The 20,544-nt window shown below is 42.8% G+C and overlaps 1 protein-coding gene across 1 annotated transcript in view; it reads left to right on the top strand.

Annotated features, from left to right (window-relative positions):
• ak5 (adenylate kinase 5) overlaps positions 1–20,544 on the top strand; it is a 109,427-nt gene that overhangs the window by 75,802 nt on the left and 13,081 nt on the right. The window contains exons 7-8 of the mRNA XM_060928967.1: positions 2,670–2,760; positions 10,761–10,837. Coding sequence (XP_060784950.1) covers positions 2,670–2,760; positions 10,761–10,837 — 168 coding nt within the window. The remainder of the gene's footprint in view (positions 1–2,669; positions 2,761–10,760; positions 10,838–20,544) is intronic.

The following is a 20,544-nucleotide window of genomic DNA, read 5'->3' on the forward strand; positions in this document are numbered from 1 at the left end:
AGCTTAGGGTTCTATACCATGTATACCGGTTTCAGGTCTGTCGCACATCAGCTTCCTGTTTACCGACAATGTATTTACGAAACATATAGCGTGGATTTATAAAATTTTCCTAACATTTTTTTTTCTCAGCACCTACAAATCACAACTGCTTGATATTTGGTGCGGAGCTTCAGCTTTGGGGTTCTATACCGTGTATGCCGTTTTCATGTCTGTCACACATCGACTTCCTGTTTACCGACTGAATGTATTTACGAAACATAGCGTGGATTTTGACGCTCTTTCGAGAAGCAAAATGCTGTTTCATCACATTTTTCTCAGCAACTACAAATCACACCTGCTTGATATTTGGTGCTGAGCTTCAGCTTGGGGTTCTATACCGTGTAGACCATTTTCAGGTCTGTCGCACATCGACTTCCTGTTTACCGACTGAGTGTATTTACAAAACACAGCGTGGATTTACAAAATTTTTGTAGCATTTATCTCAGCAACGAAAAATCGCAACTGGTTGATATTTGGTACCGAGCTTCGGCTTGGGGTTCTATACCATGTATACCATTTTCAGGTCTGTCGGACATCGACTTCCTGTTAACCGACTGAATGTATTTACGAAACATATATAGCGTGGATTTATAACATTTTTCGTAACGTTTTTCTCAGCAATGACAAATCACAACTGGTTGATATTTGGTGCCCAGCTTCAGCTTGGGGTTCTATACCGTATATACCGTTTTCAGGTCTGTCGCACATCGACTTCCTGTTTACCAACTGAAGGTATTTACGAAACAGTGTGGATTTACAAAATTTTCGTAACATTTTTCTCAGCAACGACAAATCCCAACCGCTTGATGTTTGGTGCCGAGCTTCAGCTTGGGGTTCTATACCATGAATACCATTTTCAGGTCTGTCGCACATCGACTTCCTGTTAACCGTCTGAATGTATTTACGAAACACACAGCGTGGGTTTATAAAATTTTCGTAGCATTTTTCTCAGCAACGACAAATCACAACTGGTTGATATTTGGTGCCCAGCTTCAGCTTGGGGTTCTATACCGTATATACCGTTTTCAGGTCTGTCGGACATCGACTTCCTGTTTACCGACTGAATGTATTTACGAAACATATAACGTGGATTTTGACGCTCTTTCGAGAAGCAAAATGCTGTTTCAAAATGACAGTTTAGCAGGATGCTATTTGAAATCCCTGGGGAGAACACTGCTCTTTACTTACTTGTTTCAGGGTTAATTATTTGTTGACGTGTCCTATTCTTTCAAAGTGCTTGCATTCTGATAACTCCCTGCGTTACTATAGAGACAATAACGTAGAAGTGGCTGCACTACTTTCCGAGCTGCCGTTATAGAAAAGGAATCGACATTTTCGGCCAATCAGAACTGCGCAAATTTGAAACAAAACGTAGAGTAGTACGATTTGAAGAAAAACTCCAGAGATTTATGCAGGAACAAAGATGCCATGGCTCAGGATAATCACCCTTCCTCATTCCCCTCCCCCACCTTTTCTTTCATTCATTCATTCTCAGACTCGTTCCTTAAAAGGAAGTCGTCTCGATGTCCAAAATTGCCTCCTTTTTAAAACGCACTTGCCCAGGTTGTTGTACAAGGAAGGGGGAATCATTTTTTTAAAAAAACCCAAAACCTCAAGATACAAGGAGCCCCCGCCTGACCTTGCTGCTGTTTCCATGACAACAGCCGAGAAGACCGGTGAGGCGTAGGAGTGTTCAGACGAAGCATGCACTGTTAGAGGATTTGGCAGGGTACAAAAGCTGGACTTTTTAAAGCCTCTGTCATCCTGGGCTTTTTCAACATCTGGCAGTAGGAAGTCGAGGAGATGGTTTTGTTTTTTTTCCCCTGTCATTATGGGAATTTTATGGGAAACTAAGACACGGTGAAAGAAATGGCCGAGAACGATGAGGAATTTCCCATCAGATGACATTCAAACACTATACAGTCACCCGCCACTTTAATAGCCACATCTGTAAGTCGATCAGCCAGTCGTGTGGCGGCAGCATGTTTCAAGATGCAGAGATCCATCTTCAGAAAACGTTCTGTGGGTGGAGGAGGACAGCCATACTGATTTGAGCTGACAGGAAGTCTACTGTAACTCTTTCCAACCATGGTGAGCAGAAAAGCATCTCATCAGAAAACGTCAAAACCTTGTTCCATTCAAGAATCCGTGGGTACCGTGTAGAGAGTTAAGGGTCGGACACACTGGACTCAGTGATGTGGTGACCAGAGACCATGGAACGTCGGTGAAAGTTGGTTAGCGACGATGGACGGATCCAGAGTTAGACTAATCTCGTCTTTGAGGCGAGATGATTCAGGTGACTACCAATGGAAGTGAAGACTGAAAAGTGACACCTCGGCAACCAGAGCCTGGAATGTCCACTAGCGAGCCATGTGTGACGAGTCGATCACGACAAAGCGATATGTTGATGTGTCCACGTCCTGAAGCTCTTGAAATCACTCTCTGTATTTTTTATATACATTTTAAATGCATTTCAGTCCTGTTACATGATGGCTGATTATAAATGAAGGGATTAGAAACTATTTTTAAGGCACGACTGTGAATTTGCTACTTGGTGTCGAGTATGAACGAATCTCTACTGTACATTTCCTGTTAAGCTGAATGGTAATGAATCTCCTCTTCCTGCACAGCTGGACGCAGACCGAGACGAGGACGAAGTCTTCTCAGACATCAGCATGATGGTGGATAACAAGCTTTTCCCCACCAAAGAACCCATCGCAGGTAACGAATAATCTGTACGATTTAGTTTTTGCGTACTTGTTTTTTAGTTCTCGGGTGATCTTTTAGCATCCGGCTGGATGAAACGGCCAGAGTGAGACAGACATTCGACATACACGTGGTACTAATCACCGCAGTTCCTAGTTTCATTTAGCTAGCTAGTTAGTAGCTAACATTTGAGAGAATGGGGGGGGGGGGGATAAAAAGGTGGTGTTAGTTCACCTTGGCTGATGTTTTTCACAAATTTACCATCAGTAATGATATGATTTAAAGCGAGACGGCCTTTTGATTTCATAAAATCGGTGAATTTTGGTCATTGTGATGCATGTTTTTATTTCTGTAATATCTCACAAAATATTAGGCCATTCTGTGGCTGGGAAGTTATTTAATTTGTTGGGATTCCTGAGCAAATAACGTGTGTGAAATATAATCGTTCGCTTCGCGCAGACAGAGGATGTCCGTCCGTGTGTGTGCATGTGCAGGTTCCATCATTCTGTCGCTAAACGAACAGCTGATCACACGGAGGTGCTCGCTGAGCGCCAATATTTATTAGTTTGGGCCTGCGTTTCCTTTCCTTCGTATATAACATGACGTCTTTTCTTCTCGCGTCCTCCATTTTTCTCTCCCGTTTCAAATTTGTGCCTTGCGCGAACGGGGAAAGCCCACCACGTGATGGTGGCATGACATCGTATCTTGTATTGGGTCATGGTGAAGCAGGAAAAAATAGCGGCGAATTTAGGGCCACGTGGCTCTAAAGTCATTAATTGTTCCATTTTTTAAAAAATCATAATAAAATTGGAAGTCTGTGATTTTTCGAATTCGGTAGCTTTCGGTCCACTAAACAAAAATAATTGGGTGTCAGGGAAAAATTCTTTTTATGACCTACACTTGAAAAATCTGAAAGGCGGCCTTGCTTTAAAACTTGTTTTCTGAATTTTTGCGTTCTGTGAAAAAGGCAAAACGTGAAACCCCAATCAGAACAAGTTATCTGCAAGTGATTACTGATGGAATAAAGCCAGTTCTTAAGACTGGACTTTTGGACCCTTGGTAGTTGTAACAGTTTGTCCGCATGATCGACTCTCAGATTAAAAAATCTTAAAACGTGCGCCTCAAATCTGAAAATTCTAAAAGCCTTGACGTGGTGGTGGTGGTGGTTTTCCCCACCACCATCCAAAACATGTAGACCGAATGAAGCGCCGTCTATTTTACATCTTTAACAGAGCCACTTGGTCAGGGCTGAATCCATTTCTCGGTTGTGCAAAATGACCTCTCGTTCCAGATGTGCTTTGTGGATTTATAAGCCGTTGGCAAGAAGCAGAAAATCTGTCATCCTCCTTGAGAGTCGATAAAATCATTTGACATGCAGTAAAAGGAAGGAGGAAAAAAAAACGCCGGGTAGATGAGACGAGGAGGCAGGAAATGTAAAGTTAAATATCATTAACGCAGAATTAGAGGTGCGCAGGCAAACCGCTGTAAGAATATTCCCAGGTTCTGTTCCTAATGAAATGCTGTGCCGTTATACATGAGATTCGAACAAACCCTACAATCAGTCACTGTTAAACTGTTCATAACGCTTTCGTTCTCGTGTTCGTCATGATGGCATCATGGCACTGTCGTGAAGTTATTTTTAAAATCGTATTGCAAATGAAACACGCTTTAAATAAGGACCAGAGAGAATATCCGTCAATCTGTGATTGCAGTACCTTGATTCAGCTCCCATAAACTTTAAAAAATAAATAAATTAACTGTTAGAGCATTCACAACTCCGTCATTATGGCATCATGACATACGGTTGTGGTCAGAAGTTTACATACAGTGCCATGAATGTCATGGCAATATTTGGGCTTTCAGTCATTTCTCTGAGCTGTCCTTTTTCTGTGGCAGAATGATTGTACAGCTTTAATAAATAAAAAAAAAAAAACACACACTAGAATTTGTTACACAAGTTTTAATTTTCTTTGGCTTTTCTGAAATCAACACAGGGTCAAAATTATACATACAGCACACCAAATATTGGGGTAAAATGTCTCTTCACAAGATTCACCTTGACCAAACATTTTTGTTTACCATGAAGAAGCTTCTGGCCGAATCCTGGTTGGATATTTCACGACTCTTCATCATAGAATTAAATTCAATTTTTTTTTTTTCCTTGGCATGGACTCGACTTATAAGCACGGTCCATATATTTTCAACAGGGTTGAAGTCAGGACTTGTTTTAAGCTTAATGTTAGCCTGCTTTATCCTCTACAACCAGCTCTGATGCGTGTTTGGGTTCACTGTCCTGTTGTATCTCCCAAGTCGTGTTCAAGTTTCTGATGGTTTATGCTGAAGAATTCTGAGGTCGTCCTCCATTATTCCATCCACTTTGTGCAATGAACCAGTTCCACTGGCAGCAAAACAGCCCCAGAGCATGATGATCCTACCACCACCACCAGCTGGTACAGTGTCCCTCTGTACATGGTGGTCATTGTGGCCAAACAACTCAATCTTTGTCTCATCTGACCATACAGCTTTCCTCCAGAAGGCCTTTTCTTTGTCCGTGTGGTCAGCTTCAAACTTCAGTGAACTTTGAAGGTGTCAATTTTGAGCAGGAGGTTATTTCTTGGATAGCAGCCTCTTAGTCCATGGTGATCTGAACTGTAGACAGTGATCCATCAGCTTCCAGTTCATGGCAGGGCTGTGCCATGGTGGTTCCCAGGTTGTTCCTGACCATCCAAACCATTTTCTTTTCAGCTGAGGGTGACAGTTTGGGTTTTCTTGAAGCAAAGTGGCTTGGCAAAGTGACTACACCTCACAATAACTTGGGTACAATTGTTTCAACTGATCTTGGAATTTGCAGTTGTTTAGAAATGGCTCCAAGAGACATTCCGGAGTTGTGTATATCTGCGATCCTCTTTCTCAGATCTGCACTGAGCTCCTTGGACTTTCCCATTTTACTGTGTGTTGGTCAATCCAATAAACAAATTCCTTTTATGAAGGCACAGAGAAGCTACCAGCTGTAGTTGATCATGATCACTAACAGGAAGTTAAGAGACCTCGGCCTTGGCGAGATGAGAGACGTTTTAGAAGTTTCAGCACCTCTGAATTAATAATCTAAGTGAGCGTATGTAAATTTTGACCCTGTGTTGACTTCAGAAAATCCAAAGAAAATTAAAACTTGTGCACCAAATTCGTGTTTTTTTTTTTTTTATTATTAAAGATGTACGCTGTACAATCATTCTGCCGCAGAAAAAGAACAGTTCAAAGAAATTACTGAAAGCCCAAATATTGCCATGACGTTCATATCCAAGATGGCATTCATGTCACTGGATGTAAACTTCTGACCACAACTGTAAGTTAAATCTGTTATGTTGTCAAGGCAGTGGTATAAGCACTTCAACGCACAGTATGTCTCACTGTTAGATTATTCATAACTGTCATTACGGCGTCATGACATGGGTCACTGATGGATGAATTTTCAGAATAGCCAGTCTGTCTGCGATGTTGTCAAGGCGTGGTTAGATGTACTCATTTCACCTTGCAATGTAGGTCACCGTTACACTATTGATTCATTTGTTCATAAAAGTGTCATTATGGCGTCATGACACAGGTCATTGGTTATTCCTAAATACCGTACGTAAACCTGCAAGTCTGTAATTACATTACATTACAAAATTCTGACAAATTGAGGCATCCAATGTTGCAACCATGAATGGCATGAATGGTATCCTCCTTTTTGATCTTTCATATAAATCCTTAACTGGTTATATTTTTTAAGTAAAAAAAAAAAGTAGTATTCAATTCACTATTATGTCATTTATTTGAGTAAAATAGCGATTTCTATTAAGGTGCCTACGGACACTACAGACAACCGGTCTAAATCAAATACAACTAATGTATACAGATTTTTTTTTTTTTTTTTTTTTTTTTTAAATTCACCAATGTTACAAAGATTCAGATGCATATCAACTATGGTCAAAGTTAGCCCAGTGGAGCCAAACAGGGCATCTCGGGCATCGCCAACCACTGCCTGGGGCGGAGCAGCCTAGAATTTTCTGGCTAGGTCAAAGTAAAAACAACATGCAATTAAACTGTTAAATACAAATGTATGTAATTTCAAAATTTCTATAGCTGGATCTGGTTCGTACTGGATCCAGCGAGGAGAGTGGGGTCAAGAAGAAGCATTATTGACAATTTATAAAAAGGACTGGTGAATAATTTCTATCTAGTTATTCAAGTGAGTTTGAAGTATGAATTTCACATAAGGGTCTGTCTCAGAAACTGGGTACTGTGGGGGTACCCCACTAAATATACTCAGTCAATAAACTATACGGTTTTGAATGGTGATGTTGGTTTTAATTTGAAATAAAACAATGAAAGAAATAATCCAGATAAAACTAAATCTTTGATGTGAATATTCAGAATTTGGCAAAAATTCTGCAAATTTGTGGAAAAATGGCGGCTTGATCTGGGACATGATAAATGGTCGACTACATCGCGTTCCCTTAAGGTTGTAGTCCACTGAAAATTCTACAGTTATCACTGATTGTATTTGAAGTTGTAACTTTATACACCTAAGGATTGGTGCACTCTCAGAATAATCATAAAACATAACGCAAAATATTTCATCGGCATCGTAACTCCATTTTCCGCAAACCCAAAACCAATACGATCGCGTGTTTTGATCTGAATGGAAAGCCTCAGGGTCGAGGTCACTACCTCACCAAAAGTAGTAACTTAAAATCACTACGCCGTATAAAAATTTAGTTATAAATCTGCGATTTTGTTTTTTAAAACGAAAGCTGAAAGTTAAGTATAGAATACGTTTCTTACAGAATATGTTACGATGGTAGCTGGTCTTTGTATGAATTTCTGAGCTGTAAAATGAGTTGCGATCTGTTTTTTACCGCAGCGTGTTATTTGTGTGCGGGGAAGGACACACATTAACAATTTGCATGTGTAGAATGGAATTTTCCACTCCAGCAGTTAGAAGTTGATCGTGCTTCCATTTGCGGTGTCTCTGTTACGCGGGTGATCTGTTCGGACGTTATCGCTGAAAAGGTGAGTTTTGACAGTTTTATTTTGTTTTAGTCTTACAGTATAAGGCCACAATGTTTCTTTTTCATCTTACTTTCATATTTCGTAGTGTTTGCGTATTTTTGGCCAATATTTTGCAGCCATGGTCAATTTAGATCGAACTTTTGATAGAATCTACGGCCAGTCGTTTTGCCCCGCCCCCGCCTCGCTGTTCTTTTACCAGCGCCGTTATTCTCATCTTTCCGGTGTGTTCTTGATTTTTCCATTGTGTCCTATTTCGCCATATCAAATACCCAAAATGTCTCATATTATTCATATTTAAGTGAATAATCAATTCAGTCATCATAACTTGGCATTTTTAACCCGAGCAATCAAAAAGAGGAAACGTATTCAATATTTTCACTCATCTGTGAAGGAGCGGCTTTAATTCTTCATGATGGAGTTATTTTATATGGAAATCAATTTTACAAAAGCATTTTAATTGGAATCGAAACAATGATCAACAGTGGAGGCCAGATAAAGCAAGATAGTATCTTTATTCTTATTAAACATGACAAAAGAAACATTGAGTGTTAGGTAAATGCAAAAAAAAAAAAAAACCCAGTAAAATCAGAATTTATTTTTTGACCATAATGTCCCAAATGAGAGACGGGTTTCTGAGATGGACCCGTATATAAATTTACCTCTCCGATGAAGTCTTTCGTCGTCTTTCCCACTGGCAGGGAAACCTTTGCTTGCTGATTTCCCTACTTCCCTTATTAATATTATTTTAAAATGTGTTTTTGCCCAACCCCAGCCTATGATTTAGTATTAAGTAAATTACTCAGTTTTTTAAATTACACATTCTGGATCAAGCTGAAAGGTAAAGGCATGACTTGTCGGAAGTGCTGTAGTTCTGTGCACAAAATACATCATTCATACAGGAACTATTTAGTGATTTTAAAAAACAAAAAACGTATTTACATATCTTTATGTAGGTGGATGTGAGATAAGGCAACTGCCATTGTAAATACAGAATATATGTTTACTACTGATGTTAAATAATGGGAACAAGATCAGTGAAGCTTTGGACCTACGGACACTATAAGTAGCTCATGTTCAGTTATTTTTACTGATTTTATGACAAAAAAAACCCCCAAATTATTTATATTGGCTGATGTGAGATTTGACAACTAGCGTTGTAAACTAAAAACAGGCAGCACTCCAGCGCTGATCATATGACTCAATGTTAAAATTTATTCTTTGTTAAATAATTTATTAATTTGACAGTCGTACCATTTACTGTTCCTTCGTTGTACTTGCACGTACAATCCCATTTCCAGAAAAGTTGGGATATTTTCCAAAATTCAAGAAAAACAAATGTGATTTTATTAATTCAAGTGAACTTTTATTTAACTGACAAAAGTACAAAGAAAAGATTTAATAGTTTTACTGTCCAACTTTAATTGTATTTTGTAAACAAAGTTAGAATTGGATGCCTGCAACACACTCCAAAAAAAAGTTAAGACAGAGGCATTATCATTGTTTCATCACCTTTCCTTTAATATATATATTTTTTTAATCATATGGGATCTGAGGATACTAATTGTTGCAGCTTTGCAATCGGAATTTTTGTCTATTCTTGTTTGATACAGTTCTTCAGCTGCTCAACAGTCTGTGGTTGTCATTGTCTGATTCTCTACATTCTCAATAGGAGACAGCTCTAGACTGGCAGCAGGCCAGTCAAGCACACGCGCTCTGTGTCTACGAAGTCACACTGTTGTAGCCTGTACAGAATGAGGTCTGGCATTGTCCTGCTGAAATAAACACGGACTTCGCAGGAAGAGACATTGCCTTGATGAATATGTCTCTAAAAGCCCAGTATATCCCCCAATATATCAATGGTACCTTCACATACATGCAACGGGCAACGATACTCTCCATACCATCACAGACGCTGGCTTTTGCACCTTTTTGTGATCACACAAACCAGCCATGGTTCTTCTGGACACTTTGACTGTCACACTCGTGCCTTCATTATGTTTTTTTTTTTTTTTTTTAATCTGAAAAAGTGCTCTCTTAGGGAATATACCACTCAGATACAACCTTTTTTTCTGTAACATTTAATCTTGTGATTGGGGGGGGAATGAACGTTTGGAACTCTAACATGTTTTTGTAATGTCTTGATTTGATAATGTACAAGTCATAAAATAGAAAAAGTTTGGATGAGGGTGGCATGGTGGTGTAGTGGTTAGCGCTGTCTCCTCACAGCGAGAAGGTCCGGGTTCAAGCCCCATGGCCGGCGAGGGCCTTTCTGTGCGGAGTCTGCATGTTCTCCCCGTGTCCACGTGGGTTTCCCCCACAGTCCAAAGACATGCAGGTTAGGTTAACTGGTGACTCTAAATTGAGCGTAGGTGTGAATGTGAGTGTGAATGGTTGTCTGTGTCTATGTGTCAGCCCTGTGATGACCTGGCGACTTGTCCAGGGTGTACCCCGCCTTTCGCCCGTAGTCAGCTGGGATAGGCTCCAGCTTGCCTGCGACCCTGTAGAACAGGATAAAGCAGCTAGAGATAAGATGAGATAATAAAATCCTGTTGGTCTCCATGGCACCTAACCTTTGAAGCCACAGTAAGGGAACGAGTCCGTGTTTGAAACGAGCATCATGCACGAATCCTGCACCAGGATGAAAAGCACAAACCAAAGTGCAGATCCGGATTTGCTCTTGCAGTTTGTTAGACAAACGGTTTCCAAATGCACACGAGAAAAAGAACAGGATGTTTTATAGTCTTGTCATTCATAAGCTCTCGGACTGAACAAAGATGGCGTGTTTTGCTCGTCGATCCCCGGAGTGTAGCAGGGTTCAGATTACCCCAAACAAGTATTCGTTTTAAGCTGGAGGGATATCACGTATCAACAATCAATCAGAATCCAAAAGAGCTGCAGTGTAGAACACTGAAACAACTGTAAATGTCGTGGTTTGTTTTATTTATTTATTTTTTTGTCCGCAGGCCCGAGTGAGCTTGACCTGAGTGTGCTAGCTGACAGCACCAGCCTCGCCGACGTTCCATCCAGATTTGACGAGCAGGTACCCTAAGCCCTTTTCAAACCATTTCCTAGCTTGGTCATTCTCTCCTCCTTTTATGCTAATGTGAACATTTTAATCTAATGATTTAGGAACAGCTCAGTGCCGTCACGGTTATAAATGGTGTATAGACCATTTAAGCGGTCATTAGTACACAGCCAAGTGCTCCGGCCCTCCTTCATTCCTCGTTAAGCGACTGAAGCCTGTTAAACTGGCTGTGGATGAGGTGGTGAGTGCCAGCATTGCGTTTAACACGTGGACGCTTTTTATTCATCATGGTCATAATCTTCACCCCACAACAGACCACTTTGACACAGCATGTGTCGTAACGTTCCGCTACAATAGATTGCGTGCGCTTGTGACAAGACGCAAGTGCTGGGTTTCACCGCCATTCCTTCGTCATCACAAATTACGCAGGTTAAAGCGAGACGGCCTTTCGATTTCATCAAATCGGTGAAATTTTGTTCCCTTTGAAACTTGGTCATTGTGATGCATGCAATATCTTACAACATCAGGCCATTCTGTGGCCAGGAAGTTATTTAATTTGAGGGGATTATATAAATATAATTACAATCCCAGAACAAGCTGGGTTCAGGAAGGACAGAGGAACAGTGCTACAAATCCTGGCATTGAGGCTCATGGCAGGAAAGATGTAGAGGAAGGACCGTGATGTCTACAACTGCTTTGGGGATTTCCAGAAGGCTTTTGATACCGTGAACCATAATGTGCTATGGGCAACGCTGAGGTCGTTTGGAGTAAATGAAAAGCTGATGAGTTTTGCAGGCAGTGTATCAAAACGCAGTAGTGACAGTGGGGGTTGGCAAGGAGTGCGGAGATTGGTTTCAACCTCGCCTGATGGATGGTGTGTACAAGTGAACAACCGGATGATACTGACATCGTGACGCGCACACGGAATAATCTGCAATACAAACTGGAAGTGCTGGTGGAGCAAGCCACGGACGGCATCAGCACTTGATCAACTTAAAGAAGACAAAAGTGCTGGTGATGGGGCAGCAGGACACTGGACTTTATGGGCGGCACGGTGGTGTAGCACAGTCGCCTCACAGTAAGAAGGTTCTGGGTTCGAACTCAGCGGCCGGCAGGGGCCTTTCTGGGTGGAGTTTGCATGTTCTCGCCGTGTCTGCAGCCTTGGGCCGAAGTGCCCTTGAGCAAGGTACTTAACCCCTGACTGCTCCCCGGGCTCTCTAGTGTGCGTGTGTGCTGCTTCAGATGGGTTAAAGGCAGAGGATGAATTTCACTGTGCTTGAAGTGTGCATGTGACAAATAAAAGGTTTCTTCTTCTTTTGAATGGTGTACACATAAACGTAAACGAGTTTGAGTATCTTGGTAGCTTAATCACACGGGACGGTGACTGCAACAAAAATTTGCTGGAGGATTGGGAAGGCATTTGGTGTGTTGGCTGCATTCAACACATTGTGGAATGCTGGTGACCCAAGTCTACGGGCAAAGCTACAACTGCTGCAGCGTGTTGATGTATGCCTCCGAAACTTGGACATTCAAGAAAGACTGAAAGCACTTGAGATGAAGTGTTAGAGAAGGTTACTTGCTATGAAGTGGTTCCATTACGTGACCAGGCAGTGTGTGCATCTGGAAGATGACCACCATCAAGAGGAGGAAAGTTCGGCTGTTTGGGCACATGCGTAGAATGAAGGACGACTGGTTTTTGGAGATGAGCATGCTTGATCTGGTTGACGGAAGCAACAAAAAGGGGCGGCGTAGACAGGCATGGATTGATGACATCACAGAAGGGACAGACACGATCCTCCACCAGATGGAAACCGTACAAGATCGAGAACGGTGGACGGCAGTGGTAAACGTCAGGAAATTAAACAGCAACAGGGTTTTTTCGAGCCCATGGCCTATGGGTTGTACTTTTTATAACTTAGCTTGGACATTCCGCAACAATAAGTGTAACTACAAAGTGATATAAAGTACACCTAGAACATATTCTATAATAAATGAAAGTTGTGGTATAAGAGGGAAGAAGGAGTCTCCAGTTTCAGAGGTTCAAGTTGTCCAACATCGTCAGGATAGAAGAGAGAAACGGAAAGGCTGGTTGAGGTTGTTTATAGCTGTTTGTGGAAAATTTCATGACATGTTCTTGGAAAATAATCAACTTTACTTCACCACGCCATTACATTGCTGATTATTTTCCTCAAACAGCACAACACACTGGGTTTTTATTCCTGACTTAACATATGGTATTTGTCATAAAGGAACAGATGAAAGCTTAACACAAAGGTTTGTGTCTCATTTTCCCAGGCTGTACAAACTTTTGCACCAAACTGTACAATTGTATCTACTTTTAAGAGTTGAGACGTGGGCAAAGAGCCACTTGCTGGATAACGGAAGTTAAAACACAGGCAACAGATGATGCAGTTCTCAGTATGTGCGAGTGTGTGGGTCCAGAGAGTGGTACAAAGAGAGAACGCACAGTGCTCAGCATGTTGGTGCTGCCCACACCCTGTTCACACCACTCTCGAGATTTTCTCAACAACCTCCGCTCAGTTCAGCGGTGAGAACAAACATTTCTATTAACAGCACGAATAAACACGGCACGATCTGAACAGGCAAAATCATCTCTCCAGTCCGCTTTCTGCTTCCAACGTATTGTCTTTCTAAGTGGAACTGCATGCTCGGGTGGGCAGGGCTTTGTTGTTACAGCTTTACCTCTGACCGTTACAAAGTGTTGACACAGGAGACTCCTTCCATAAATGTTAAACATCTCCTCGCAGAAAACTTCACTGTATCAAAGACGCCGGCACCATCCTTCCTTCAATTCCTCCAATCAGAAACAAGCGAGAGTGATGACATTCACTCTGCACATGCTCAGTTAACTTGTCTTCTCGCTTACAAAAAAGGAGCCACGTTTGAAAGGCAGGGGAGTGGCCAAATCGTATGCCGTTTGACTCTGTACCGTTTTCACAAGAAGAGGCAGAGGCTGGAGTGTCAGGGATCCAGATTCGCTTCCCAGAGTCGGGTACTGAACCCCCAAGAGGGTCTTCTCCACAGAACAGGAAAATCATTCATTGTGGAAAAACTACCTGATGCAGGCAGCTGATTTGTTCTATGGGTTGTTCCCAAAAGGAGGACAAATTAAGCTCGAGTAGGGTATAGGTAGATTTATTCACAAAAATTGATTCTTTTTAGGTTGGGAAGTTTGCTTATGATATAGCAAAGGCCTCCAACTGCAACTATCCTGAAACCTGGCCAGAGAAAGGGATGGCTGGAGATGACGGGGTTTTTTTTTTTTTTGAAAAGGCACCTTACCCTATCCTTTCCATACAAGCCTCTCACGGGAAACAAACTTCAATAAAATGAAATCTCAACCAGTTTTTTGACAAGCTGGATGAGACCGGAATCACAACTGTCAAATCCTGAAAGAACTGCAGCCAGTTTTGGAGTCAAATGGGGGAAGCCATGACCTAAAGGTTAGAGAAGCAGCTTTAGGGCTCCGGTTTGATTCCCTGGAGCAGCAGGAATGGCTGAAGTGCCTTTGAGCAAGGCACCCAACCCCAAATGTTCCCTGGGTGCTGCAGTACAGCTGCCAACGGTTCTGGGTGTGTGTGCTTACACTGTTAGAAATAGGGCTACAGAAGGAGTCTATTTCTGTCCCCCAAGGTACAGTCTACACTAATGTATCCCTTCGGGCTCATTATTGGACCTCAAGGTGTACCTTTTGAGGATACTGATCCAGTGACAAGCGATTGCACCCTTAAAGGTACCATAATATACTTTATCCCCAGATGGGTTAAACACAGAGAATTTCACTGCGCTCTAATGTACGTGATGAATAAAGGCTTAAAATCCCCTCTGAACAAGTGGGAGCCATGATGTCTGCAGAACAGAAAAATCATCCTTTGGTCACTTGAGCACAGTCAAGTTTGTCCTCTGCATTTAACCCATCTGAAGCAGTGAACACACATGCGTGTGCGCGCGCGCACACGTACCCAGAGCAGTGGGCAGCTATGCTACAGCACCCGGGGGCGAGGTGCCTTGCTCAAGGGCACTTCAGCCCAAGGTTGCCCCATGTTAGCCTAACCGCATGTCTTTGGACTGTGGGGGAAACCAGAGCACCCGGAGGAAACCCACACAAATCTGGGCAGAACATGCAAACTCCACACACAAAGGCCCCCGTCAGCCACTGGGCTCAAACCCAGAACCTTCTTGTTGTGCTAACCACTACACCACCATGCTGCCCAGGGGTACTCTCTGCTAACCACCATGTAAAACAGCCTACTCTCATCACACTTGCATGTGCCTTGGGGAATTCCATCCCACCACTTCACACATTCCCCCGCGAAATGTTTCAGCCTTTCTTTGCCAACGATGGCCCTCCTGGCTGTATTGGAACAGCAAATGGGTCTGGGTGGATGCAAGAGGAAGACTTTTTGGTCATCTTCAAGCACTTGCAGACTTGCACCAAGTCCTTACTGGAGTCAAAGGTGCTGCTAATTCGGGTCAGTCATCCTTCCCAGAAAGATTTTTGCGGAGGGTGACTGATTTTTGCAGGAACTATGGGATCATCCTTCTCTCATTTCCCCCCCCCCCCCACAAAGCTAATCCAGGAGGAGTCACAATAACCATTAAATAATCTGCCAAGCATTGTGAAGAGTGCCCTTCCCCTGGCTGCAACACCATCACATATTCCGGCAGGGTTCGCATCCACTGGTAGATATTTTCAGTGACCGCAGCTTTGCACCATCCCTCGTCGCAGTGACACCGGGGGTTTCGTCTTTGAATGCAGTTGCATGTACTACATCTCCAACACCCACTCTGGCAACAGTGGCATCCTCCACACCAATTCCTCCCTCGTCACTCCATATGTGGTACCTGAGCCATCATCCTCTGCTATGGATACGACCTTTTCACCTGGGTCCGTCCATCCATCCACATCAAAAGCTGTACCAAGAAAGCAGACCACAAAGGGGAGGAAAAGAACAGAAACCACTGCCCTTACAGACACACCCATGAAAAAACTTGAGGCTGAGAAAAGCAGATCTAAAGCTAAGAGAACAATTCATTTCAGTGACCCAAAACCCAGCAAGAAGCAGAAAATGCAGGACTCATCCGAGAGCGACTCCATATCACAGGAGGTCTGGCTCCAGTGCTGGTCTTGTAAAGCCTGGGCACACAAGGCTTGCGCAGATGAAAGTGACTTTTACACTTTCAACAACCGTGACTCTGAATGATTCCATCATTGTGGACTACCAAGTCCACCCCATCCCTTCATTGGGAACATTTGTCCTCAAACTCCTCCATTTTGATTTCATGTTTAAACAACTTTGAGGATGTGTGTTCTACCCGTTAATGTTCCTGAATTATAAGTCGAGATATTTTCTACATGCTTCAAGGACAGAGGAGAATAAAGGCAATGGTTTTGTAAGACTAGTGCTTGAACACACAGGACTGAACACTTCCTGTGCCACCCACGTTCTCCTCCACAAGTACAGGAAGCGCTACACTCCTCCGTAACAGGTTAGCCTTGCTAATGAGCCGGAGCTCAGCTGGGATTCATAATTCAGCGAGAATAGAGAAAAGTGGGATCTAGAGTCCGCATGAGGGCTTTATTCACCATTTGTCTGTTCTCGTACCAGTTGTGTCCCAATCCAGTGCTTCCAGTTGAAGTGCACTTGCTGAACTGGTGCTTCTATCTAGTTAATATTATAGTTTTGAGGCATAGGACTGTGTAAGCATGTGCAGATACATGTGCCTTCTTAGCAGCAAGTCATCATCCCTTCTGGACCGCCCACGCCACTAGCTCCGAATCATCAGCGATGTCCTGAAACACCCACGTAATCATTTCCAAATCCGTTATTCTCTAACCTGGGATCATTCACAACAGCCTACAATAAATCATGAAATTTCACTCTTATTCTGGGGGGAAAAAAAAAAAAACCAAACACCATTTTCTATACGTGTATAAAAAGGAGCCATGACCAGAATCGTCTGGGATTCCCAAAAGTGGCATTACACAATGGAGTGCAAAAGTTTGCACACCCTTACAACAAACGGTCCTTTCATTATAACATTTGTACATTATATTTTCTAAATAATTCCAAAATGCTCTTTTTCATCCATCCTAAAAAGCATAGTTGTGGGTGGGGGTACAGACTTTTGCACTCAATCGTACATCTTTGCTTCTAGCTTGCTGTGTGTGTGACATTTGAATTCTCAAATGAAGGCTCTTAAACTTGTGGCTTTTTTTTCCTGCCCAAAAACACTTCGACCTACACTGTACGATAAAGCTGTCGTGCTACGAGCATCGAAAAAGTAAAAAAAAAAAATTTAAATAAATGGGAAAAATATGAAAACACAAAAGCATGTAAATCACCCCACACACACACAAATAATAAAAAATAAATATGATGCGAGTTAAAAATTAAAGTGTGCATTTTTTACATAACCTTTATACTTGTTTACACAAGTTACCATTCAAAAAAAAAAAAAAAAAAAAAGATTGCGAATTTTTAGTTTTAAAAAAAAAAATTTACTTTCGGACATAAACATTGGCTCAGCTGAACATTTAGACTCTGCACTTTAAATATTACTTTTGTTTCTTTATAAAATTTGCAGCCTGCATCTTGTAATCGCTAGTGCTGATAATACGGTAATAAATGAGCCAAAAAACACCGTTTCTGATGTTTTAACTTTATCCCCCCCTTTGCTTTCATGCAAGTAAAAAAAAAAATTCCCTTTTTAAAAATCACAAAAAAACTTGTAAACAAGCTTGGTTTGCTATCATAGTTTTAAAAAAATTGACTTCTTTATAAATACAAACAAGTGAAAGTTTAGAGTTTCGATTGCTTCAGTGATCTAGAAGCGAAAAATAAGTCGACACAAAATTTACAACGTATATCTTATCGCAAGCTCTAATAGTCTCGTCTCATCATCTCTAGCCGCTTTATCCTGTTCTACAAGGTCGCAGGCAAGCTGGAGCCTATCCCAGCTGACTACGGGCGAAAGGCGGGGTACACCCTGGACAAGTCGCCAGGTCATCGCAGGGCTGACACATAGACACAGACAACCATTCACACTCACATTCACACCTACGCTCAATTTAGAGTCACCAGTTAACCTAACCTGCATGTCTTTGGACTGTGGGGGAAACCGGAGCACCCGGAGGAAACCCACGCGGACACGGGGAGAACATGCAAACTCAGCACAGAAAGGCCCTCGCCGGCCACGGGGCTCGAACCCGGACCTTCTTGCTGTGAGGCAACAGCGCTAACCACTACACCACCGTGCCGCCAGCTCTAATAGTAAATCATTATTATTATTCTGTGCAAAAACTAACACAAACCCCCCACTTTGAAATGTAAACGATGCTTATTTTTTCTTTCGGCCAAACAAGCCGGCTTGTAGTACTCGAGTCCGACTTGTGCCCCGATTTTAAGGACTCGTGACTTGACTTGGACTTGTACATTAACTGCATTCGGACTCGTAAATTGGAGACGAGGACTCGGATTTTTTCTTTATTTTTTTGTAACATGCCGTAATAATTTGACACAAGATATTTATATTGACATTCATTTTTGTACTAATTTCGTGCAAGTGTGTCGCACCTGCACAGGATTAAGGCGCAATCGGTGTGCCAATATAACTGAAAACACACTCACTTTGCGAAGTATTGAGTTGCGTTGCTGACACATTACCGAGGCTTATTTCCCGTTTCTCGTCTTTGATTGTGCCGAGTCTACGATAGCATGTTTGTGCCTCGCTTGACCTATTGCCTGTTTCACCGTTTAACGATTTTGCTTGCCGTTCTGGATCGTTTGTCTTCACTTGTATTAATAAAAGCGCACCTTCTGCACTTACATCCGTCTTCCAACCATCTCGGACAGAATACTTCACACTCCCGGACGAAGAGAAGCACATTTATACGTCATGTTCAGGAACAAACATAGCGCTAAAACAGCCACCGTCTAATGGCGCAGTTAGTTTTGTTCTCAGCCTCAACTTGAACACTGGGGACTCGAGGTTTAGTGACTCGACTACAATGCTGCAAACAAGACAAAGCAGATCACACATTTACTGCATTTGAATTGTAATAAAACAACAAACAAGATGTTTATTGTTTTGAAGTCTGGACTCTACACTTCAACATGACTTGACACACGATGTCAAACTGTGCAGCTAGAAATAGCTAAAAATAAAATTACGACATTTTGGACTCCGCCAGGGCTGTCCTTTGTCACCAGTTCTGTTCATAACTTTTATGGACAGAACTTCTTGGTGCAGCCAAGGGGCGGAGAGTGTCTGGTTTGGTGGCATCAGGATGACATGTCTGCTTTTTGCGGCTGATGTGGTCCTGTTGGCTTCATCAATCTGTGACTTACAGCATGCGCTGGGACGGTTTGCAGCCAAGTGCAAAGCTGCTGGGATGAGGATCAGCACCTCCAAGTCCGTGGCCATGGCGCTCAGCCAGAAACAGGTGGCGTGCCTACTGCAGGTCAGTGGGGAGTTGCTACCTAAAGTGGAGGAGTTTAAGTGTCTCGGGGTTTTGTTCACGAGCGAGGGTAAGGGGGAGCAGGAGTTGGACAGAAGGATCGGGGCAGCGTCAGCAGTGATGGACGCTAAACCGGTCTGTTGTCGTAGAGAGAGCTGAGCCAAAAGGCAAAGCTCTCAATTTACTGGTCCATCTACGTTCCCACCCTCACCTATGGTCACGAGTTATGGTAGCGACCGAAAGAATGAGATCGCGGATACAAGCGGTAGAAATTAGTTTTCTCAGCAGGGTGGCTGGGCTCTCCCTTCGAGACAGGGTGAGAAGCTTGGTCATTTGGAAGAGACTCCGAGTAGAACTGCTGCTCCTCCACATCGAAAGGAGTCAGTTGAGGTGGTTTGGGCACCTTGTTAAGATGCCCCCTGGACGCCTCCCAAGGGAGGTTTTCTGGGCATGCCCCACCAGGAGAAGACCCCGGGGCAGACCCAGGACACGCTGGAGAGATTACATCTCTCGGCTGGCCTGGGAACGCCTTGGTATTCCCCCTGAAGAGCTGGCGGAGGTGGCCAGGGAGAGGGAAGTCTGGGCTGCTCTGCTTAGGCTGCTACCCCCGCGACCCGGATAAGCGGTAGAAGATGGATGGATGGATGAAATTACGATGTCGTCTCATCTCATCTCATTATCTCTAGCCGCTTTATCCTGTTCTACAGGGTCGCAGGCAAGCTGGAGCCTATCCCAGCTGACTACGGGTGAAAGGCGGGGTACACCCTGGACAAGTCGCCAGGTCATCACAGGGCTGACACATAGACACAGACAACCATTCACACTCACATTCACACCTACGGTCAATTTAGAGTCACCAGTTAACCTAACCTGCATGTCTTTGGACTGTGGGGGAAACCGGAGCACCCGGAGGAAACCCACGTGGACACGAGGAGAACATGCAAACTCCACACAGAAAGGCCCTCGCCGGCCACGGAGCTCGAACCTGGACCTTCTTGCTGTGAGGTGACAGCGCGAACCACTACACCACCGTGCCGCCCATTACGATGTCGTGATCGATGTTATTTGATTTTAAAATAAGTTTACATTGTAGTAAAATCTACATATAAACAAAAACATGGGCTCAAGTCAAAGATTAGACTCTGCACTACAAAAGCAACAGCGATAATTAGAATATTGCGATGTATTGCGTTATATTACCAATTATCGGTATGTACCAAATATATAATGCTGCCTTGCT

Source organism: Neoarius graeffei, chromosome 1 (assembly GCF_027579695.1).
Source record: "Neoarius graeffei isolate fNeoGra1 chromosome 1, fNeoGra1.pri, whole genome shotgun sequence".
NCBI classification, from domain to species: Eukaryota; Metazoa; Chordata; class Actinopteri; order Siluriformes; family Ariidae; genus Neoarius; species Neoarius graeffei.